The sequence below is a fragment of the Primulina tabacum genome, chromosome 5 (assembly GCF_025594145.1).
Source record: "Primulina tabacum isolate GXHZ01 chromosome 5, ASM2559414v2, whole genome shotgun sequence".
NCBI lineage: Eukaryota > Viridiplantae > Streptophyta > Magnoliopsida > Lamiales > Gesneriaceae > Primulina > Primulina tabacum.
The window spans coordinates 40,202,426-40,228,712 of record NC_134554.1 but is presented as its reverse complement, the minus strand read 5'-3'; the positions used below and the strand labels follow the sequence as shown (position 1 = coordinate 40,228,712).

The following is a 26,287-nucleotide window of genomic DNA, read 5'->3' as shown; positions in this document are numbered from 1 at the left end:
ATACAGTCACGATAACCCGTCTATCACAACATCACAGATATAATACCAGAATTCATAACCAGTATCAGTACAACTCATACTCTGAATAATAACACAACTCTGATATAGAATCTCAACTAAATCAACTCTGAAATTTATAACAATTTCATAAACAGTCTATTCTTTAATCTGACTTCGATTCTATGATGTCTAACATTGATATGAATTCCATTTAATTCTGACAACATCATAATTTCAAAACATATCAAAACATAACAAAACTTACGCCCAGCACACGTCTCGCGCATATGCGCGACCCCAATCAGCGCATATGCGCGAGAAACGCGGTCTCCGCGCGTATCCTGCACATCGCCTCGCGCATATGCGCGACTCATCTCCGCGCATATGCGCGAGACTCTCTGGAGTTACTCGCATAGGCTTCGCGCATATGCGCGAGGTCTTCTGCCTGTTTGGCGCATGTGCGCGCATCCGGTCGCGCATGTGCGCCGATGCTACTGTCCTCGCACATCAATTTTCACCCGCGATCTCATTTCGTGTCTCGGTTAGCCCTTTCATAATTATATCGATTAAAAATCAATAATCGTAATTTAACGCGGTATAAAATCTCGGGCATTACACTGTTTGTTTAATTAATTAATTATTGAAAATATTATTTTTCCTTCCTTCGACCTAATTAGGGGGTTTTCTTGATATATTAATAAATCACCAAAGTACCGTATAAGTTTGTCACCCTTTTTTTTTCCAATTTTTTGAAACATTGGTTGATTCGGTTAGAGAAGGAAATAATTGTTTTTTTATTTCGGTCCCATTTTGTTCGGTTTTAGGGAAAAATTCGATTGGTTTGGTAAAAAAAAATTTGGTTTATTCGGATTTTGATAATCCGGTTATGTTGGTAACCAAACCGACTAAATGCGCACCTCACCTATAATAACTAATTTTGAAGTTATAACATAATTTTTGAAAAACCACAAATATACCTATAAGATTACAAAAAATATTTTATATTTTTAATTAAAAATATCATAAAAACTATTTTAGTAAATCTATAGTTTATCTATTATTACCATATGTATTCATCTTTATCTATATTTTGAATTTTCACCATGAACATATTGCACATTAAAAAATATATTAATTTTTTTATTTTAATATGATCTCCAGTCGTTTTACATAAACATTATTCAACATATAAAATTTTAATATGAATGCATGTATTTTTTGCCAAGAGAAAATAACATGCCCCCAAACTACAATATTAAAACAAAGATTGTTAGGATCGATATGACACAGTAAATCAAGTTGCAATAGCTTTGTTCTTGAAACGTGTCCAACTTGAATAGAACACTGGAAGATTATACAATCAAAACAATCTCTCTATAATATGTTAAATATTTTAAGAACATTTTATGTGGGCCCCCGAGTCGCAATACCATCATTAATTTAATAATTACGGTAGCGGAAGCATGTGTACAATATTTGATTTTACAAAAGCTAACAAAATGTGAATTCAACGGCAGAGTCACGGTCTTACTAAGCCAATGTTTTCATATTATTCAATTTTCATCCTATTCGGAGTCTTGTAACCATATATCTGAAATTTAAAATAAATAGAAAGAAAATAGAGGTTAAGTCTTTGGGGACCTAGTGAGGGAATAAATTGGAATTATATATTGTGTACAAATCAAACAATAATATATCAATGTGCTAATTCAATATGAGATGACATGTATCAGTAGTAACGTATTGTTATGAAAATATCATGTCAAGTAACATGCAATCATTATTCAGAAAACTGAAGTGAATAACGTTGGCTAAAAAGGTGGCTTCCACCAATATTAGGTGTACCACTTTTTCTCACGTACTCAAATAGGATCCATACAATCGATCATTTACGAGTCAAGTTGAACTCGTATTTCCGGACCTAAATCGTGTTGTTGAGAAAAACCATAAATTAGGTTTTAAACTCGTTGTTCATTGGGCTCAAATTTTCTGCCTGAAGCCTGGATGTCCATTGGACTATCAATCCGGTGCATAGATCGTTGTCCAAGCTCAGTTCATTTAGTCAATCATTCATTCAATCAGTAATAACCGATCGATAATCAGTCAAGAACCAATAAATCTAGAAATTCAGTATGCAATACAATATGACCAATAAATTGTGACATGCACAATATGATGCAATATATGAATAAATAATTAGTTATAAAGTTTACTACAAATTTCAGGCCAAATTCCAAACTATACTATTGAAGAAACCGATACAGAAAACCTCATGGTATAAACCATACGGTAGAAATTATCACATCGTTATCTTACTTTTCGTCTTGATTACAATCCTAAGACAAGATAATTTCCTATAAATATAATTTGAGTCATTTTACGTTGGTTAAGACCGGTAATGGATTTTAGAAACTTTAAAAATCATTTTTGTACAAAACTTTTATCGGTTGAATAAAGCTTTTAGAATTCATATTAATTAAACTACATGTCCAAATATTAACAAATTTTCTAGAAATATCTAAAAATAGTGCAGAAATGATCGACCATCAAAATCCCGACCGTCGAAGAGGCGTGGAATTTCATTTGCCACCAGTCGTCGTGCTGCACGTGGCGGAGCTCCAGCGGCCACACACGGTCGGAAATTTTACAGTGGATTGTTCTTGGTCCGATCTACAACTTTTATGTTTTACACTTTTTCAAATTTAGACCGCATCAATACCTGCATATTCTGCAAAAACTAGAATGGTGATCAAGCTCGTTTTTTATGAGCAAAAACTGTATTTTTGGCGTCATCCGACACAATCGAAAACCTGAAAACATGTTGAACATTTTTTTTGTAACTAAAGTGTAAATTGTTCAAGAAGAAGGAGTAATATAGGATGAAAGTAGCTACCTTAATCACAAGTTTTTGGATTTATTTTGTAGAAATGTTCTTCGTGAATCTTGATCTTTTGGGCAAAATTGGTTGATGATTTTGATACACCTCCTATGCTATTTGTTTTTTGGGTATAATATGAGGGTTGTGTAAAATGTTTGGAATTTTTGGTGATGATTTGGTATTTTTTTCCCTATTTTCTCCTATTGGCCCTTTTTCTACTGGTTTCTTCCCCAATTTTTTTCCTCTCCAAACTCGCGAATTTTTACATTTTGATATCATGAAATTTGTTTGTTCAAAATCTCAAACTTGACACCTACCTAAGCTCATTTCTTAACACATATCAACCTTATTTTAGCATAATTTGGCAAGTGTTGGCTTAACTTGGTGATACCTATTTGCTATCGAATATTAATTAGTAAATAGAATTAATTGATATAATATTTTATTATTTTTATTGTCAAATTAATTAAATATGTGTTTTTTTAGTATTTCTATACATTTTTATTGAAATGTTATTATTTCATACAAAGTTTTCTTAGATTTATTTATTTTATTTATTGATTATTTTTATTTAAGTCATATTATTTTAGAAGTCTATTTTATGTGTTTTTATATGTTTGTTCAAATTTCATTTGTAGATTATTATATTATTATTAATTATTTAAAAGTATTTTTATTTATTTGATTTCAACTCTTTTAGACATTAAGTAGACTAATATGTTGGCATTTTATATATCCATTTTTTTAAGATTATATTTATTTATTTATTTATTATTATTATAAGTATTATTATTATTTTTTATTTATTAATTTTTTATTAAACAACTCAAATTTTTGAAGTTAAAAAAAAAATTGTTGAAGCGTTTTACCAAACGTGACGCGACTAAATTACCGAGTTAAAGATAGAGGATGGAAAAAATCAATTTATTTTCATTTATTTTTATACAATGAAGGGGAAAGAAAAAAATAAATCAAGAAATTTACTTGACACACAAAAAACTAATGAGATCTTAACTTTTTCAATTTTTTTGTTATTATCAATCTTGACAAAAATTTGTATGAGACGGTCTCACGGGTCGTATTTTTTGAAACAGAACTCTTATTAGATCATCAATGAAAAACTATTACTTTTTATACTAAGAGTATTATTTTTTATCGTGAATATCGGTAAGGTTGACCCGTCTCACAGATAAAGATTCGTGAGACCGTCTCACAAAAGACCTACTCATCAATTTTTATGTTTTATAAAACAAAAGATTATTGTTTTTAAAAATTATTCTTAAAGTTGTTAAACATTATTTATTTTTAATTCCTAATATCCTTCTGTGACACCAAACACCGAAAAGAACGAAAAATAACCACCGGTGCCATGAGGCAGTGTCACAACCCGAGCTCGGATCGATAACATGACAATATCCTCAAAAATCATGCTTAAACTTTTGAAAAATTTTAAGCCTCAAAGGTACATAAAATCTAGAAAAACTAGCCTATTTTATTATAAAATCCAAATCAGGTCTTTAAAATTCATAATTTGAAATAACAGCAAAACATAAAAAAAAAAAAAATCAAACTTCTTGAAACTGTATCAACATAATAAATTTTCCATAAACTTCTATCGAATTTATTGTACGAATAATATAGATATATCATTTTATTTTTATTTGATTTTTCATTCAACTAAATCAAATTTGACCTGTTGACTATTAGTACGTCTATGAAGCAGGTTTTCCGCATTTGCTGAACGGCCGGCATCAAGGAGAATTGGACCACCTCGAAATTCAAAAAAAGACCATATTTATATTTTATTTATTAAATATTTCTTCCTTATCTCACACGTTACGGTGACTCATAAAAATGTACTTATTATTGATATAGATAACTATAATAAATTGTATTATAGACCTAAAAACATTACTGGTATTTAATGGATAATTTTTTTTTGAAATGATTAAAATACAAATATTATTGAATTAGGTAAAAGTCTTGGAAAGTTTCATCACGGAAGTTGCTTGTCAAACTTGGTGTGTAGCACTAACTTTATTCATTTATTATAATTTTTAACATTGGATTCTTGAAAAATTGTACACACACACACACATATATATATATATATAATAAAGGACAATTATTTAACAAAACTACATTTTTTTATTTGACCGAAGTCTACATACGTTTAATGGAAGAAAGAAACGGACTATTTATGCGCATAAGTTTTCAAAACTAATCAGAACCCTATCGCTTGCTTAAGCCAAATTGATAGTTTATTATTAAAAAGGTAGATAATAGCCATACGAATCAAAAGACAATTGATGGAGCAGTTTTTCTCAGTTAACCAGTCAGTTTATTTCAACACTCCTCAGTTTACTCAGTATTAAAGATCAAAGTGTAGCTTAATTATCGAATAAATTTTTATATACTAACAGTCTTTAATTTCCAACAGAATGTCAGAAATATGTAAGCACTACTCTCAATGTAATATTTTCATAAAGCTGAGTGACGTGGAAAACTACGTTACCAACAGATACTTCATTTGAAATGGATTACCGACCGTTTGATCAAATCCTATAAATAGAGGAAGACTTCAGCCAGTTTGGTTGTCTCTTGCTCTCTCTCATTTTTAATACATACTTGAATGTTTTAATCAGAACATTGAGGATCTTTTGTGCTTAGCATTCCAATTCTGAAATACTTGTAATCTGACAGTAAGTTTATTGATCAGTTTTGTAAAGTGAATTAATAAGAGTTTCAATTAGGCTGTGTGGTTAGTCCTACTAAACTGGACAATTGCAAGCTTTGTAGTTGTCAAAGTCTTTTAGAAGAATCCATGCTAAATGAATAAAAGGTGACATAGAAGTATTGAAGTCTCTGAACATCCTGAAAAAAAAATTTGTGTTATTTACTTATCAGTTACCCTAACTTAACCTTTTATTTGATAGTCCAACTGATTTTTACCTTAAGCCGTTTTCGTGTTCAAACATCATCAGTCAGCTTATTTTCGCGCAGTGACACTGCTGGCCAGTGATACTTAACTGACAAGAATTTTATTTCAGTATTGTTAATCCAACCGAAATATTTCCAGAATTTATTAAGATTATTTATCCACTCCCTCTAAATTAATCTCCGAACCTAACAAGTGTTATCATAGAGGGTTAATTCATGTCTCTGAACACTAAATCCAAAATGGCCTCATTCAAAAAATCTCAATGCTTTCTAGAGAAGACTTTGATGATTGGGAGATAAGGATGCATGCTCATTTAGCTGCACAAGATGATGATATGTGATAGGTCATGATAGACGGACCAATAGATATCATGAAAGCAAACACTGCCATTGATATTTCTGATGGTGCTTTTCATATTATTGAAAAATCAAATTGGAGTGGTCCAGTGAAGACAAGAAAATGGAAAATATATATAATGTTGCCAAAGACATCTCGTATAGAATACTGGACATGATTATTTTTAGCAAAATCAATATATGCTTCACTGCTAAGGATATCTACGAGAAAGTAATACAATTGTGCAAAGGCAACGATCAAACAAAACAAAGCAAAACAAAATGTTTGACGTTGCTATTAAAAAATTTGACATTATAAAGATAAAAACAAGGGAGTCTATGTAAGACTTCGATGAAAGAGTATGCAACATCATCATTGAGCTGGATGCTCTTGGAAAGGAATATGACAATCTAGAAATAGCCTTAAAAGTAATTATGGCACTCAGATTCTGACTCAAACTCATCCGAGTCAGAGTGTTCCACAAGTTGAAGTTATGAAAATGAGGTGCAGTGACTCATGGACGATTCTGAGATGGAATCTACTATTGAAGAGATAAATAAACAAGAAAGGCTGAAGAATTCAGTCTGGTGCTTGGACAGTAGTTGTTCGAGATATAGGACTGTGAAAGGGGATCGTTTAAGGTGCTTGCTTGTGCAACAGAAGTTTCAAAAATTATTTTCAAATAAGAACCGAGCACCCTAAACATTATAGTGTGTAGCAAATACAATAAAACACAAAATATCATACATAGGGTATTTTAGAATTTTACCTATCAAACTTAAAAAATTGATGATGGCTTCAACTAAGTTGTAAACAACTTAGCTCTTCAATGGCAAGACAAATCTTCAAGCCTCCTTTCAGCACTCCTTGCTCAAAAATTAAGCCCACCACCAACAAGGAAGATCCCCTCTAATTTTGCACTAGAAAAATTAGAGGATTTTTCTTTGAGAAGTGTATGCAATCTTCAACAATTGAAGAAACAAAAATGAGGGAGAATAACATGAAAATTTCGGCCAAGATGTGTGCAATGAGAGAAGGGAAGACATTTTTCTTGGTTTTGTAAAAAGTTAAGTGAGTCCCAAAGGCATGCATGCATGCCCATTGACTCAAAAATTTGTCTCCAATATTTCACCTCCCAAGCATGCAATTCTCTTTGGGTTTGTAACAATTACAAAGCCCATGGACTTTAATTTAATTGTCTCAAACAAATTTGAGACCAATTAAACCTTACTTGATTTTACTCAAGCCCACTAGTTGAATAATTATTTTTAATTGAGCTCTACAAGGCCCAATTTTGTTTAATTAATTCAACACTTGAATTAATTTAATTATTTTGACTCTACTAGGTCCACTAGTGTTTAATTAATTCAACACTTGAATTAATTTCATTTAGTCCATAATAATGTTTATAAAAATCACAATTTTCAAATACATTATTTGTTTGACCAACTTTTAATTTAGGAACATTTCCTCAAATCAAAAGTCACATTCCCCTTATAGAAGTCATACTTCTAATTTTTCTTTCGCTTATAAACTCCTTTATAAGCCGTTCAACACATTGAACTATTTTTACTTCTCAACGGGATTTAGAAAGTTAGCACTTGTGTGGCCCTCAATGGTTCATTGATATAACTAGCCATGGGTTCACATCTCCATGTGATTCGGGACTAAACATGTCCTTATAGGAGCAGACCCCAATTGCTCCATTTTTAATTATCAACTCCTTGATAATAAGAACGTCAGAACTCAAGTCTGATAGTATCTAACCAATAATGTTAAACGCCTAGCAGCATTGCTTACATGATTCCCTAGGTATCAAATTATAGTGCCTGCAAGAACCATTCAATTATGGTTAGCGTACAGTACGGTCCCTTCAACTCATATATCCCGACCGATTCGACAACTATTGGTATATCGAGAGCTGTCAAAGAATCGATACTACGTGTCATGTCGTAGTTGCATCGATGGTGTAATCTAAGAAACCCCTTCCTTAATTATCACCATACTCTGATCAGATATTTCAAACTACATATGCATGAGATCACATAGGATATCCATACCCGAAGGTAAGCGGTGAATCTCTGACTACAATGCATCGACTCCTATATGTTTTGACAAAACAGCCAACCTTGCCACCTGATGACCCCATAAGAGTCGGTAAACAAGTCAAAGTGTAATGCTAGCATATAGAGTCTCAATGTTGTCCCGGATCATAAGGATTAATGGTGTAAAACCATAAACTAGGACGTTTCCACTCGATAAGTGAGAACCACTTGGAAAGTCCTTTATGAAGGGTTGTTCAGTGCACTCTACAAGGAGCACCTATCTGCATGTTCGAACATCACAATGTCCCCTACCAATGAAACATGGTACTCACATCGCAGATACTAGTCTCAAACACGAGCGACCTATATCCTTCTTAGCGGCGGCTGAATCGACTAGGAACTGTTTAGAATATACAGTATTGCGAATATGAGTTTCATGATACTCATCATATGAGAATCTTATATTCTTTCTACTATTTGTATATTCAAGGAATTTATCTATGTAACTAGCATGGGTATACAAATAAAGATGTGCCAAAACAATAATTTCAAATATTATTAAAATAAAGATTGTTTATACATAGAGTTTCATTGTGAACACTCGGCCAACACTTGGCTCGACGGGCACCTACTCTAACATACTGGTCAAGCCCAACTGTTAATAATTTAATCAAATATGAAGGCCTAAAACCACTTTTGGAGACAATGAAAAGGGTAAGACCATGGATAAGGGTAAAATTACTCACGGAAATATTGTGATTAATAATATGCTACTTATTGAAAATCTATGTCATAATTTGATCAACATCAGTCAGCTTTGTAATAATGGTTACTAAGTTATTTTTCACAAGAGTGCCCGCTTAATTAAGGATGCTAATAATCAAATTTTGTTAAATGATGTTATAAATTGTATGACTTATAAAATTCATTGGAACAGGCTACTTAGCCTCGCCAACTTGTTTTGATGCTATTAATAATGATAGACCATGGTTGTGGTATAAAATTTGACTCATCTTAACTTTGTATCAATCAATAACTTGCAAATTAAACCTAGCTGAAGGATTTCCTAGTATAGAATTTATTAAAAATCATGTATGTTCTGGATGTCAGTTAGGTAAACATATCTTATCTGTCTTTAAGAATCGTAGCGAAGTGCCTGATAGATGCTTAGAACTGTTACTTATGGATTTGTTTGGAGCAATACCTATAATCAGTTTATAGAGAATGAAATATACACTTATAATTGTTGATGATTTTTCTTAATTTACTTGGGTTATATTTCTCAGTGGTGAAGATAATACCGGTACCTAACTGATTAAATTTCTTAAGTCCATTGAAAATGAGAAATCAGTCACAATAATCAAGAAAAAAAGTAATTGAAGTACTTTGTTCACTAACAAAACTTTGGATGATTATATATCAGAACAGAGAATTCAACATGAGTATTCCGCATCAAGAACGCCTAAATAAAATGGAGTTGTTGAAAGATGGAAAATGACTTTGAAAGAAGCTGTCAGAACAATGCTTGTTTTTTCTGGTGTTTAACAAAGATTTTGGGCAAAATCAATTAACATTGCATGCTACACAGTGACCCGATCCATGATCAACAACAAGGATTGTAAAAATCTATATAAAATATGGAATGAGAGTAAGCTTAATATTCTTATTTTCATATATTTGGTTTTAAATGCTACATTCATAATAATGGTAAAAATGATCTATTTGCATTTGATGTCAAATCTGATGTTTACATATTCCTTGGTTACTCAACATTCAACAAGGCTTACTTGCGTATTTAATAATAAATCGTTAAATGTTGAAGACAGCTCATGTTATTTTTTATGAAACTGAACTGATTGATGATCAAACTATCCTAGCTAATATGAGTAATTATATGAAAGTTATTGATTTGGCAGATGACATCAAAGATGAAATCAATATGAACAAGAGGATTCATCAGTTACTTGAACCAGAGATCTTAGATAAGCCAGTCAGACAAAGAAAACAAGAACAAGATAACTAGACTGATCTGAACCAAGCCAGTCAGATTGATGATATACAAGCTATTGTTGATCAGTCGGATGAGACTCTAATGTTGAGAACCAAGCTGAAAGAAATCAGACCAAGGAGAACCTAACTAATCCTACTCCAAACAATAATGATCGCAATCCACTTGGACCAATTTACAAATGTAGTAAGACTCGTCCACCCTCACTGATGATCGGTAATCCTTCAGCATCTCTTATAACTAGAAAACAAATTATTAATAAATTGAAGCATATGGGTTTACAAAAACAAACTGAATGAAATGGGATTGTGATTAGGAATAAAGTAATATTAGTTGCACAAGGATTTAGGTAAGAAGAAGGCATAGACTTTGATGTAACTTTTACACCAGTAGCCTGATTAGAAGCAATTAGAATTTTTCTTGCTTTTGTTGCTTAACAAAATTTCAAAGTGTTTCATATGAATGTAAAGAGTGCATTTCTAAATGGCCTCCTTCAAGATGTTGAAATAGTCCATCCGATTGCAGAAGCCCATATAGAAGAGTTTGTCGGTCAGGTTGACTCGGAGATGATGATAGAGCAAGTTGGTCCTTCAAGCAGTCAAACTCCTGATCTGACTCTTGTCATCTCCAAAGAACCTCTCAGTATCGAGCCCTCCTTTCCAGATTTAGATTTTTCTGATGGAAAGACTTGGACATAATTCACTCCAGTTTGATTGCCATTTCATCAACTATTATTATTTTGAAGAGAAGCAATCTGAATACTGAATAAGATCTGAATTAGTTTAAAGACAAAATGTTATACTTCTACTCATATTGGTGGACAAATTCAGACAAATAATTTTCAGTTTGCACCAAAATTGAGGAAGTTCAAGCTAATTTAAATAAGAAGATTGATGGAGCGAGCAATCAGTTGGCCACTGTACTTTCATACCTAAAAGCATCTGCTGGTATTGACAAAAAAGTAGAAGAATTAAAACAACTAAATACTCTACCAGTAAAGCTCACAAGAGAGAGCAACCCAAGTCAACTGATCATCCCAAGAAGCTAGCTGACTCTTGTAGCAAGCATTATGTGTCATGCCCCGAGCCCGAAGTTAATCAACGCCAGCATTTTTTTACAACCACACACTTGAAAACAACAAGTCTAGTAGTACAGTACAAATCAAAACAGTTTATTACTCACTATCATTCATTAAATTGTCTTTACAACGTGAAAAATATGCGGAAGCATTTATAACGAAAACTCAAATAAAACTTAAAACAAACATAAACTCAAACAACTCTTATTTTTGTCCATCAACAGCCCCAAAACTGGTCATGTTCATCATCCTCTAACTGATCTTCTGACTTATCTGGGGAATGAGAGTAAATTGCGAGTGATATGGTCGTCACTCAACAAGTGAGGGTTGTTCGAGCACATACATAACAAATAAACATGACTTTCGAAAACAACATATCATATCATGCATAACATAATTCGACAAATATTATATGAAATTATTCAGTTTAGTCAGTATTAAGGATCAGAGCCCAATTGAATTATCGGATAAGTTTTTTGTATTAACAGTCTCTCATTCTCAACAGAATGTCAGAAATATGCGAGCACTACTCTCAGCATAATATTTTAAGAAAAGTGAGTGACGTGTAAAACTACGTGACCAACAGATATTTCATTTGAAATGGATATCCGTATTTGATTTTACTGACCGTTGGATCAAATCCTATAAATAAAGGAATATTTCAGTCAGTTTGGTTGTCTCTTACTTACTCTCTATCATCTTTGAAAAAGTTTAAGCATTCTCAAGCTTTCAAGAGTCCAACTGATATAAGTTTTCTAGTACATACTTGAATGTTTTAATCAGATTCTTAAGGATCTTTTGTGCTTAAAATTCCATTTATGAAATACTTGTAATCCGACTAGTAAGTTTATTGATCGGTTTTGTTGAGTGAATTACTAAGAGTTTCAGTTAGACTGTGTGGTAAGGCTTACTAAAGTGGAAAATTGAAATTTTTGTCAAAGCTTTTTAGTGGAATTCATGCTAAATAAAGAAAATGTGGCATAGAAGTATTAAACTCTCGAAACATCCAGAAACAAACTTGTATTATTTACTTATCAATTACCCTACGTTTACCTTCGATTTTATAGTCCAACTGGTTTTTACTTTAAAACCATTTTTGTATTCAAATATCATCAGTCAGCCTATTTCCACTCAGTGACAAACTGCTCTCTCATTGATACCTAATTGATAAGGATTAGATTTCAGTGTTGCTAACACAACCGAAATATTCCCAGAATTTGTTGAGACTATTTATTCACTTCTCCCCTAAATCAATCTCCTATCCTAACATATGTCAATCACTATATGGTTTTTAATTTTTTTTTTTTTGTACAAAATTTATAATTCACCAACTTGGCCGTCAGATTCTAAATTACTTATTTTAAAAAAATTATATTATAAATAAAAATAATAAATAATGATGAGAAATAATAAAAAAAATACAATATATTAATGACCATGATGAAATTAATGAAAAAATAAAATTATTTATTTTTTTAACATTTTTCATTTTAAAAAAAATGAAAAACTAAATTAAATATTGAAAAAAACTCTTATTAATTATATGGCGGGGAAGCTTCGGGCAGAAACATTTCATGAAATTTTTATCAACAAATAATTACATAATTCATAATGATTAATCGTGTTTAAATTATATGGAATTGCTAAAAATTTCGATTTTCGTTCATTAAAATATTGAGATATATCAAATATGTGGAGGATGAGTCCATCGAGTGAAAGAATCTTAAAATATAAAATTAATTATTTTAATTATCGATAAAACCCATCTTCAATTGTGAATATATTTTTTTGCGTAAAAGAATATTTTAAATTATGACACGTATAATTTTAATCACATAACTAAAATATAAAACCGAAGAAGCTTCATTAAAAAATTTTGTTGATAATTTGTCCTTTTGCTATTTATTAATATTTATTAGAATTTAGAATTTAAATAAATCAAATGGAACTTCTAGAAACTTAAACCATTAAGTCAAAACATAATACAAATTTCTAAAATAAATATATATAAAATAAAGCAAGTGAACCAAACATGAAACATTCTTACATGGGGCGATTTCGCTATTTCTAAATTTTCCGGGGTCAATTGCAATTATATGCAACTAACATCTCCCCCATTTCTCCTATAAATTCCCATCACAATCTCATCATTGGACCATCTCCTTCCAAGCCAATTCTTAGCATATCACCAACCTGTTGTTCTTCTAAATTCTTTTCGTGCTCGAAAAAAATGACGATCGTCGAATTCTCCGATGAAATCAAAGTGCGGGTCACCCCGAAGAGGATGTTCAAGGCATTGGTAACCGATTCCCACAATATCTTACCCAAAATAATCCCTCATATCTTTAAGAGCATCGATATTCTCGAAGGCGAAGGCGGCGTTACCGGTTGCGTCAGGCAAATAAATTTCCCTGATGGTAAATATATTTAGATTCATTCTTTGAATTTATAGACTTTAAATATTAATTCCATCTGCATGCATAACAAGCATGTAACATAAATATTATACATTAAGTACCAAATTGGATGAAACATGTAGGAAATATTTAACCTTCAATGGAATCAGTGAACATTATTGTATCTTACAATATTGTAGGTGCTCCATTCTCTCATATGAAAGACAAGCTCGAAGCCGTCGATACTGAAAACCTAGTGGTCAAGATCGTTCTATTCGAGGGACCCGGGCTCGGGGAAAAGATGGAGAAGTTTCACTCCGAACAGAAGTTCGTGGATTCCGGTGACGGCGGATGCATCATCAAGTTGAAGAATCACCATCACTTGAAGGCTGGTCACACTTCAATTTCAGAGGAAGAGTTTAAAGCCGCAAAAGAACATGGCCTAACATTCTTCACTGCGACTGAAGCATACCTCGTTGCTCATCCTGATGTTTGTGCTTAAGAAATTAAATTTTCCAAGCATATACTAAAAAATAAGTCCTAAAAATGGACATATGGGGTTTGGATCTATGTTGTTTACTTCATTTTATGTGAGTTTGTGGTGTTTTGTTTTACTTAAAAAGTGAGATTTAATAATAAATGTTTTAACTTACTTTTCACCCCAAATCTTTCCGATCAAAGCATTAAACTTCATAAATGATGTATGTTATCCCATAAATATATATATAACAACATTAAATTAAAATAACTCTATCGAACGGTCTCTACATATTATTATATAATATGGAATAATATGTAATAATAAATCACAATACATTTGAGCTATTTTCGGATAATGTAGGGTTTTAAAAAAAAAATTATTTTGAAGTCTGTCTTGTGTCATGGCTTAAACCGAGCGTTTGCCGCTTTACCAAAAGCTACAGTTGTGGTAATAATGCAAATCAAATATTTTAAACTGCACAACAGATCAAGCACCACGGTTCAATCGCTCTTCCAACAGTGATAATTATTGCACCTAACACATGCCTTGATTTAATAAACTATTCCAGGATTTTTCAATAATTTTATGGGGTTTGGAATAATATTTTTTTCCAATTATTCCAAAGAGACTAATGTTGAAGAAAGTAATAAAGAAAAATAAAAATCAATTGTTTCACATTCACATGCTTTTATTTTATTTTATTTTCCTTTTTAGTCAATCGGTTGGTTCTTGTGGGTTAAGCAAAGTTCTCCGGTAAAAAATTATTGTTTTATTTTATTTTTTAAATAAAAATTATGAAAATAAAACTGGATAATAATTTATACACAATTAAAAAATTTGAAATCAAATCGAATGATTTTAGTCAATCAATCAATCCCGGTAATAAAGTCACCTAATTTTTTTAGCTCGGTTCATTTAGTCAATCTAAATAAAAAGAGATTTCACAGTAGTTTTTATAAAGTAATATTGATGTCCATAGATTTCTCCTTTGGGAATCCTATGGAAGCAGGAAAACTTTGCGCTGAGGAATTAAATTTTTCCTCAATTACCAAAATATTATATATATTGTTTCTATTTAGTTTAGAATATCATTTGGTATTTTAATTGTCTGGTGGTCTCATCAATAAAAAAACAAAAAGAAAATTACATGATTAAGACTCAAATTTGACAGGTTATATGAAAAATAAACAGTTTAAGACACTGAATTATTTATTTTTCCTTAAAAATTAAAAAAAAATGAGAAAAACATATAATAAGTACTCTTGAAAAATTAAAATAAAATTTATGATTTTGTTATTTTTAATAAGTTTTAAGATTATTTTTACGTAATTTAATGTGATGGTGTGGTTTATATTTTACACATGCAGTTCAACGGGCCAGCGGCCCAAATCTTTGTTATGGACCAAGAATGGATGGGCCGCAAAACAAGAGGAGATCATCTCGTCTTCCTTATTTTGAACCAACTGAAATTAGTTCTGAGAGTTAGTTGGAATTCTGGTGTGAGCGTTTTGTTCTTTGTTTTGAGAGCTTCATTTTCCTGCGATTCTTGTAAACAATTCTCATCTTGATGTTCATAGTGAATTTGATCACTGATCAAGTGGATGTAGGACTTGGTTGTAGTCCGAACCACTATAACTCTTGATTGCATTATTTCCCTATTGCTTCGGTATGTTTCCAGTGATTCACGATCGCGTGTGTGCTATCTGCTACAACAAACTGGTATCAGAGCTAGGTTGATCAAAGAAGGTTGAATGGGTTCCGCAAGTTTTGATATCGAAAAATTCACAGGTAAAATGATTTTGGGTTATGGCGCTTGAAGATGAGAGCTCTGCTCGTTCAACAAGGAATTGAAGATGCACTTCTTGGAGAAGAAAAATTACCTCATATGCTTAAAGATTCCGAGAAGAAAGACATGTTGGCCAAAGCTCACACTGCTCTGATTCTTAGTCTCAGCTACCGGGTCCTGTGTGAAGTCTCAAAGGAGCGACCTGCTGCTGCAATTTGGGCCAAATTGGAATTGTTGTATATGACCAAGTCACTGCCCAACAGGCTCTTCTTGAAACAGAAGTTGTATACTTTCAAGATGCATCTCTCAAGATCAATAGAAGACCATGTAGATGATTTTAACAATGATCATTTTGGACTTGGAGAACATCAATATAAAGATAGATGATGAAGATCAAGCTCTATTGTTGTTGCGGTCTCTACCAGATAATTATGAAAATCTAAGGGACACCATGATATATGGTAGAGAATCTCTTACGGTGGAGGAAGTACACTCAACCCTGATGTCAAAAGAAATGAATAAAAGGGCTGATGTCTCTAACGAGGGACAAACCGAAGGGTTGTTTGTGAGAGGCCGCAATGAAAGAAGGGATTTTAAGCAAAGGGGCATCACTCGATCAAGATCGAGGAATAAGTTCAAAAAGAAGTGTTTTTTGTGCCATAAAGAAGGGTATTTTAAAAGAAACTGTCCTGAACTGAACAAGAAACACAAGGAAAAGGAAATTGGTACAGGGGATGTGGCTGTAGTCCAGGATGGATATGAAAGCGCAGACGTACACCTAGTTACTACTGAAAGAACTGAAAGTGACTGGATTCTGGACTCCGGGTGCTCTTTCCACATGAGCCCACACAAAGATTGGTTCTATGATTTTACCAGAATAGATGGTGGTCAGGTCCTCATGGGAAACAACGTGTCTTGTAAGATAGAAGGAGTAGGATCCATAAAACTTAAGGTTGCTGATGGATCTATTAAAACTCTCTCTGAAGTCAGATACATTCCTGGTCTAAAATGAAACCTGATTTCACTTGGAACTTTGGATAAACTTGGCTACTACTTCAAGGCAAAGGATGGAGTGCTCACAGTAACAAAAGGTGCCTTGGTCATCATGAGGGGGTGTATAACTAATGGCCTGTATACTCTGGTAGGAAAGACTTGTACTGATAACATGGCTCTCACACCCATGAATACAAGCGACAAGATAAAGCTTTGGCACCTAAGGTTGGGTCATGTGAGTGAACGAGGACTCCATGAATTGAGCAAACAAGGAGTGTTAGGAAAAGACAAACTCGGCAACCTGGACTTCTGTGAACATTGTGTCTTTGGAAAGCAAACAAGAGTTAAGTTCTCTAAAGCTATTCATAGGACAAAAGCCACTTTAGATTACATACACTCTGATGTTTGGGGGCCTTCCAAAACACTTACACATGGAGGTGCCAAGTATTTCATCACATTTATTGATGACTTCTTAAGGAGAGTATGGCTCTACACTATGAAGCAGAAGAATGAGGCAATACAGAAGTTCAAAGAATGGAAAGCATTGGTGGAAAATCAGACAGGCAAGAGGATTAAAAGACTGAGGACTGATAATGGATTAGAGTTTGTGGAGAAGGAATTCACTGAATTATGTAAGAAGCATGGAATTTCTAGACAACTTACAGTGAGGTATACTCCTCAACAGAATGGATTGGCTGAACGCATGAATAGGACTTTGTTGGAAAGGGTGAGATGCATGCTGTCTAGTGCCAAATTACCAATGAGTTTCTGGGGAGAAGCTGTAAACACCGCAGCCTATCTAATCAATAGATGTCACTCTGCTGCCTTAGATATTAAAACACCCATGGAAGTCTGGTCTGGAAAACCAGCCACCTATGAACACCTTAAAATTTTTGGCTCCACGGCATACATACATGTGAGTGAAGGAAAGTTAAAACCAAGAGCAAAGAAGGTGATTTTCTTAGATTACCCTGATGGGGTAAAATGCTATAAAGTATGGCTTCAGGATGGGGTTTTTGGTAAGTGTGTGATAAGTAGGGACATCACATTCAATGAAACAGATCTCCTACAAGATCACTCCAAAAATGAGCTCACTGGACTGCCAAGGGAATAACAGAAATGATATTTATCCTAAGGTGGAGCCTATGGAATCATCATCAAGTATTGAGAAGACAAACTAAGATGATCAAATTGAACATGGAATCGAGGTTAATCAAAATAAGAACAATCTTGATGAGTATGTACTGTCAAGGGATAGAGAAAGGAGAGAAATAAGGCCTCCGTCAAGGTTTGGTTATGCTGATTTGATAGCATATGCCCTGAATGTAGCTGAGGATATCTGTGAAGATGAACCAAGGACCTATGAAGAAGCCATAAGGTGTCAAGATGGGGCAAACTGGAAATCTGCTATGGAGGAAGAGATAATTTCTCTGCACAAAAACCAAACTTGGAAATTGGTGGATTTGCCCAAGGGACAAAAGTTAGTCAGCTGTAGGTGGATCTTCAAGAAAAAGGAGGGAATTCCTGGTGTGGAGAAACCAAGATTCAAAGCAAGGCTGGTAGCAAGAGGGTTTACACAAAGAGAAGGAGTTGATTTTAATGAAATCTTCTCTCCGGTTGTGAAACACACTTCTATAAGGATCCTACTGTCCCTGGTAACCTCACAAGACTTGGAGTTGGAACAAATGGATGTGAGGACAGCCTTCCTACATGGAAATCTTGATGAAACTATCTACATGAACCAACCTCAAGGTCATGCGATATCAGGAATGGAAGAAAGGGTATGTTTACTCAAGAGATCACTCTATGGATTAAAGCAGTCCCCCCGACAATGGTATAAATGGTTTGACAACTTCATGATTGATAATTTGTTTGCTAGAAGCCAATATGATAGTTGTGTTTATTTTAAGAGGATATCGAGTGGATGCAAAGTGTTCTTACTGCTTTACGTTGATGATATATTGATGGCCTGTAAAGATATGAAGGAAATTCTGAAACTGAAGAAGCAACTATCAAATGAGTTTGAAATGAAGGATTTAGGACCTGCAAAGAAAATCTTAGGGCATTCAAATTCAGAGAGATAGACAAAACAAGAAGATGTACTTATCAGAAAGTGCATACATATAGAAAGTGCTTGAAAGATTTCGAATGGATAAGTCAAAGGGAGTCTCAACTCCTTTGGCAACTCACTTCAGGTTGTCTAGTGATCAATGTCCAGAGACACCAGATGAGCATGAACAAATGATGAAAATTCCATATTCTAACGCTGTAGGGAGTCTCATGTACGCAATTGTCTGCACAAGACCTGATCTTGCTCATGCTTCAAGCGTTGTTAGCATGTTTATGTCAAAACCTGGAAAGATGCATTGGGAGGCTGTGAAATGGGTGTTGCGATATCTCAAAGGGTCAGTAGATCGAGGGTTGGTGTATGGTGAAGAACAAATCACCACTGAAAATGTTTTGGTGGGATACGTAGATGCTGACTATGCAGGGGACCTTGACAAGAGGAGATCGATTTCTGGTTATACATTCAATTTGTATGGAAATCTGATAAGCTGGAAAGCGACCCTTCAACCCATTGTTGCTTTGTCCACTATAGAGGCTGAGTACATTGCTATCACTGAAGCTGCAAAAGAAGCTCTGTGGTTGAAAGGATTAATTGGGGAGCTACTCAGTGATGAGGTGGAGGTAACTCTGTTCAGTGACAGCCAAAGTGCTTTGCACGTAACCAGAAATCCAATGCATCATGAACTATCAAAGCACATCGACGTAAGATCACATTTCATGAGGAATCTAGTTGAAGAAAGAAAGATTGAAATTAGGAAAGTATCCACAAATGAAAATCCAGCAGACATTGCTGACAAAACCTGTGACAAGTACTAAGTTCCAACCTTGTTTAAAATTGATCAATGTTTGAAGTGTACCGAGGAGTTGAGAAAACAGAAGAACTGATCAGGGACTTTAAAACTAAACCAAGATGGAGATTTGTGATGGCGTGGTTTATATTTTACACATGCAGTCCAACAGGCCAGTGGCCCAAATCTTTGTTATGGACCAAGAATGGATGGGCCGGAAAACAAAAGGAGATCATCTCGTCTTCCTTATTTGAACCAACTGAAATTAGTTCCGAGAGTTAGTTGGAATTCTGGTGTGAGCGTTTTGTTCTTTGTTTTGAGAGCTTCATTTTCCTGCGATTCTTGTAAACAATTCTCATCTTGATGTTCATAGTGAATTTGATCACTGATCAAGTGGATGTAGGACTTGGTTGTAGTCCGAACCACTATAACTCTTGATTGCATTATTTCCCAATTGCTTCGGTATGTTTCCAGTGATTCACGATCGCGTGTGTGCTATCTGCTACAACATTTAATTTTTCATGAAAAAAAAGGGGGGGCTAAAAAAGGAGTATTTTGTGGAATCTAAAATTACGTCACGACACTATTTTGTATCTATTATGACTCAAATATTATATATATATATATATTATAGATTACGAAAAATGTAAAAGATGAATATATGTTTAATTTTGCGATTTATTGTATTTTGTTTATATATAGTATTTGATACATTTGACTTTTAATAATTAGTACAACCAGAACTTATTTAAACACAATATAGTACAATTTGGAAATCAAATGAAGCACGTATTGTCTATGTTGTCCACATCTAAGATAATATCGACCAATCTTTTTTACTCCACATACAATTTTTATCTTACAACATATATTTTTATTATTCTAAAATTATAAAATTTGAATTTGGGAGACTCATTATTATTTAAGTTGATCAGTCAAGATTAGAATATATTTATTTAAAAAAAGTAGATTATAAAACTATATATCAGATAAGAACGTTATCTAGGCAGGTGGCCTTGAAGTCCAAGTCTGCGGTTGACCCAAATGCTGGGTTGATTAATGCTATATTAATGTCATTCGTGTGTAAAATAAGAGTAGGTCTCTTGTGAGACGGTCTCACGAATTTTTATCTGTGAGACGGGTCAATCCTACCAATATTCACAAATGGATGACCCAAATAAGAGATCCGTCTCACAAAATACGATCCCCGTCTCACACAAGTTTTTGCCGTAAAATAATGATTATTATGTATATGAATCATGATTATAAACAGATAAAGTTGATGTATAAATTTTTTTCATAGTTTTAATTATTATTTAGAGAAAAATAATATAATTATATTAAATATGTGATTTTTAGATATAATATATGAATTTTTTTAATTTTTAAAGTGTATTAGATATTATAGCTATGAGTAACTTATACGAAAATATTATTTATCTAAATGAATATATGATATTTTTCTAAAAACTAATTGGTGTGTCAAAGTCGGATAGCTGAGGTCATCTTCAACTCATTATGCTATCTTGTTGTAACATTAACTTTAATGTAGTGTTAATTCTTACATCAAATACAAAACTCATTTCCAACCCATCAACTCTAAATTCTACGCTAAAAAAATATATTATCGGAATATTATCTATTATTTTATTCACGAGAATTAATTTATTCCGAAAAATATTTTTAAACATGATAATTAAAATATCAATATTCATTAGAAATATCATTTTAACAAAAGTAATATTTTATTGAAATAATCTAATATTATTGAAACTTAAAATCAACACATTACAAAAATAAATTCTAATTAAAAATACAAAAAAAAAATTCAAAAGAAAATGAATAAAAAAATTTGACGCTGTTGCTACCGTGTGCTTTGCACCAACCTAGCCCCGAAAATAGCAGAGGGTTAGATCGGAGATGTTCTAAGAGTTTCAAACTTTATATATAATATAAATATATATATTTTAAAAATCTACAACCACTAATTGCAAATTATTTCCGACCTTATATAATTTGTCAGTTCAAATTTCAATTAGTGGGTTTTGCCTGGTTCGGATAAAATCTAAGTCTTACCTGGGTATTATTTCAAAATTTTGTAGAGGGGGAAATCTGCGATTATCTCTCCCCTAATTTCTCCATTTTCCTCCTATAAATTTCTCGTATATGAATAAAAATAAAGAAGAACAAAATAAAACAAAACGACATTCAATATCAATGTGACGAAAAAAACTTGTTATTTTATTTTATTTTTTGTTTCGATAGATATTAATGTGTGTAACATAAATTTTATTTTAGCCACATGTGTTACGTATAATAGTATCAGTGCCTAAACAATATTTGATGGATTCAGTAGTTTCGAGCAAGGAATGACAAAAAATCTAAGTTATTGGAAACCAAAATTTAATAAGTTTTATAATTATAAAATCCAAAACGTGCAAGTTACAAGATTAAAATTAATTTTTTTCCGGAATGTATTTATCCACAAAAACTTACCAACAAAACAACTTATCAAAATAAACTGTTTTCGCTATCTAAATCGAAGTGTTGGCTTCTGCAATTATAAAATGATATTTTTGAAAACTTATCTTATATATAAAAAAATATGAGAATAATTATCTTACAAACCAGATGATATTGGCTTCTTTTTTTTTTTCTTTTTTTTGATATGCATTATAGACTATAAAATAAAAATGGCTACGTTTTATTCCTCATTTTTCAAAATATTACAAAATAGAGGTGTTAACAAAATGTTATAATCATCTGTCGGGTCTGCAAATTCTAAATTGCTTATTTTTTTAAAAAAAATTATTAATAAAAACAATATATAATGATAAATAAATAAATATAAATACTATTAATGATGATGTTGATGTTAATAATGACAAAATAATATTATTTATTTGGTAACATTTGTTAAATACACATATTTTGCAATTTTTTAAGAAGAGTACACTTCATATTTTATTTTATTATTTTTTATAACTTGTGAATTCGCAATCATTACCATTTGACGCGTTTTGGTAAACTCCGAACTAATGTAATAATCTGAAAATTACGTTAGTCGAGTGAACCGTACTGGCAAAGCCCCGAGTATTAAGCTTGCCCCAGAAAGTGTTAGTAAGGGCAACCGAACTTTTGATCATTAACCAATCGTTTATCTACTCTATCAACTCGAACAATTTTCTGTACCATTCCTATTTTATTCTTTAAGCCGACCGAGGACTTTTCCCTAAGGATCAGCAGAAGAAAAGGACTCAATTAGGGATGGAATTAATTATAAACAAAATCTTTTCATGAAATAATAATATATTTATAATTGGAAATTTTTTATTTTGTATAAAATAAAATTTTAGAATAGATCTCTTGTGAGACGGTCTAATGAATTTTTATCTGTGAGACGGATCAACCCTACCGATATTCAATATAAAAAGTAATACTCTTAGCATAAAAAGTAATATTTTTTCATTGATTATTCAAATAAGAGATCTGTCTCACAAAATACGACCCATGAGACCGTCTCACACAAGTTTTTGCTCAAATTTTATAGAACTCGTAATGGATCCGGTGTTTTGAACTAGCTAAAAGAATATCATGAATTATATATGGTATTATCATATTATTATATTCAATGAGCAAAATGTATAGTCATTAGAAGCTTCATTAGAAAATTTGGTTGGTCAGTTGCCCATAATGTTATTTTATTAAATTTAGAATTTGACTAAATCATGAAACTATAACCTTAAAAATTAAAATCAAAGGTGATTGTTATAACCTAGTTTTTTAAAAGATATTTTAGTATAAATTTCTGAAAATAAATATACAAATAAAATTATGAAAGTGAACTAAAATATTAAATATTAATTAATTACAAAAAAACGGGTGGATTCATACATGTTATTGTGGAATTTCAAAATTCAGTAGGGGATAGGTGCGACTATCTCCAACTAGTCCCTGATCCCCACTTTTCTCCTATAAATTACCATCACAATCTCAGCAATTCACCATCTCCTTCCAAGTCAATTCTTGGTACATTACAAACCTTTGTGCTCACACTCTTTCGAGCTCGGAAAACATGACGACCATCGAGTTCTCCAAGGAAATCAAAGTTCAGGTCACCCCAAAAAGGATGTTCAAGGCATTCGTAACCGATGCCCACAACATCTTACCGAAAATAATCCCCCACATCGTCAAGAGTATCGACATTCTCGAAGGAGAAGGAGGCGTCACCGGATGCGTTAGGCAGATAAACTTCCCCCATGGTAACCTAACTAAAGTTCATTTTTTGAATTATATGTTTTAATTATTGATTTCAAATTATCCATTAGTAGAAAATTGAATGAAACAGTAAGCTTTATATTTAAGCAAGAAACATGTAACAAATATCAAAATTTTGATTAACAGATAGCACGTTCTATATTATTTGACAGGAGCACCTTTCTCTCACATGAAAGACAAGCTCGAACTCGTCGATGCCGAAAACCTAGTGGTCAAGTTTGTGCTCTTCGAGGGACCGGGCTTAGGGGAAAAGATGGAGTCGCTGCACTCCGAACAGAGGTTTTTGGATTCCGGTGACGGCGGATGCATCATCAAGTGGAAGAATCACCATCACTTGAAGGCTGGTCACACCCACATCTCAGAGGAAGAGTTTAAGGCCGCAAGAGAACATGGAATAACATTCTTCACTGCTACTGAGGCATATCTCATTGCTCATCCTGATGTTTGTGCTTAGAGAAATTAAATTTTCAAGCATATATTAAACACATTAGTCCTAAAAAAGGGCAAGTGAGGTGTGGATCTTTGGTTTTTATTTCATTTTGTGTGAGTTTGTGGTGTTTTCGTATACTTAAAGTGAATTTTATATCAATAAATGTTTTTATCCTATACCTCTGCTCTTTTATTTTATTTATCACGTCACGCTTTATATATATATATATACATATAAATATATATATGTATGTATGTATATATTGAAATCCAGAAAAGCTCATTGAGTAAAAATCTAAAAAAACATGAAACAGTGATCAAGTTGTGCGACAAATCAGCTTGAACATGTTTGATCTTCATTCTAAGTTCCAAAAAGATATATTTAAAGATCGAGGTATACTCAAACTAGTGTTTGAACTCGAAATTGAATTCATGTGATCAAACAAAAAATCAAGTGGCATGGAATTGGAGAAGCCGATCAAGATTTTCATTTTCCGTTCAAAAATAATAATAATAAAAACTTAATTTTCAAAAAAAGAGAAAATAATAATAAAAACATATTATATATTTGGATTTGTTTAATCCTTTACAAAAAGTATTTTTTGATCATTTAGTAACATAGTTTTTTATCAGTTTATATTTGATACATTATTTTGTCATCATTTTTTAAATATATATTTTTTGAATTATGTATTTGTATGAACTACCTAATTTGTCGTAAGTATAAAACCGGAGAATATGAATTAACAGCATTAAATGGCTTAATAAATTCGGTCCGTCATTTGTCCTTTGTTATTTATCAATTCTCGTTCAAAATCTTAAAGTCAAAGGTGGAGTGCTCTTACCTGTTGAAATATAAGGTATTGTAATTAATTATCCGGTAATTTGGCATAATTAAAATAATTATTGAGCTGTAAATTAAATTAATTATTGTTGCCAAATAAATTCAAGTAGTTTGTTAAAGATATGTATTTTAGAATATCGAAAAATTTAACGATATAAAATACATATAGAGTTTAAATAACACCCGAGAGCAAAATAATTACAGACCGGGATAGATGGGCTTGAGTTACTATTTTAATAACCAAATACACAAGATATATATACAAATATACATATGCATACACACAACTTACCCAATTAGAGAAAAGAAACGAGAGAAAGGAAAGAAAGAAGGAAACCAATTTTCGCAACCCTTGGAGCAGCTGCGGGAAAGTTGCGATATCTCTTCCGTCCGGTGTCCAAATCTCGATCGGTCTGAAGGGGTGTCTTCTTAACATCCTAGGCTTCGATTCAAGATAGAAATCGTGAATTTTGAGCAAGGATACGAGTAGATCGAAGCTGCTGTTCCGGTGCTCTGTTTCTGCACGAATTCTTCCAGTTTTTGGGTGAGCATTTTTGGGTTGCTGCGATTTTGTAGTTTGAATTGACCAAAATAAAACTTGTAGCTCTGTTTGTTAGCTTTCTATAGCCACTAGAATCATCGAATTTGGATAAGAAACGGATTTGTTATAATTTTTCTACCAAAACGTGTCAAAATGGAATTATGTGTTGGAGCTGTGTACAACACCTACTGTAATTCGGGTTTATGGCATATAAGCACTCGGATTCTGGGTTTTTAGTTAAAATAAAAGTTGTAGAGCTATGTGTTGTCTTCGTATTGATATAATAATCATTAAATTTCAGTAAGAATTGAGAAAGTTATGGTGTTTTTTTGAAACTGCGCAGTAGGAGAATTCTGTCCGAAAATCTGTTGAGTGGCAGTGTGTTCTTGAAAATTCTG

The 26,287-nt window shown here is 32.5% G+C and overlaps 3 protein-coding genes across 3 annotated transcripts in view; all 3 read left to right on the top strand.

Annotated features, from left to right (window-relative positions):
* The window catches only part of LOC142544466 (uncharacterized), a 46,768-nt gene that overhangs the window by 14,317 nt on the left and 6,164 nt on the right, over positions 1-26,287 (top strand). The window lies entirely within an intron of this gene.
* Positions 13,426-14,341, top strand: LOC142547665 (major pollen allergen Bet v 1-G-like). Its single transcript, XM_075656053.1, has 2 exons — positions 13,426-13,703; positions 13,883-14,341. The coding sequence occupies exons 1-2, from the start codon at positions 13,517-13,519 to the stop codon at positions 14,182-14,184; spliced, it is 489 nt and encodes a 162-aa protein (XP_075512168.1). The 5' UTR covers positions 13,426-13,516; the 3' UTR covers positions 14,185-14,341.
* On the top strand, positions 23,791-24,681 carry LOC142545015 (major strawberry allergen Fra a 1-3-like). Its single transcript, XM_075651998.1, has 2 exons — positions 23,791-24,059; positions 24,228-24,681. Exons 1-2 carry the CDS (start codon positions 23,873-23,875, stop codon positions 24,527-24,529), a joined length of 489 nt encoding a protein of 162 aa, XP_075508113.1. The 5' UTR covers positions 23,791-23,872; the 3' UTR covers positions 24,530-24,681.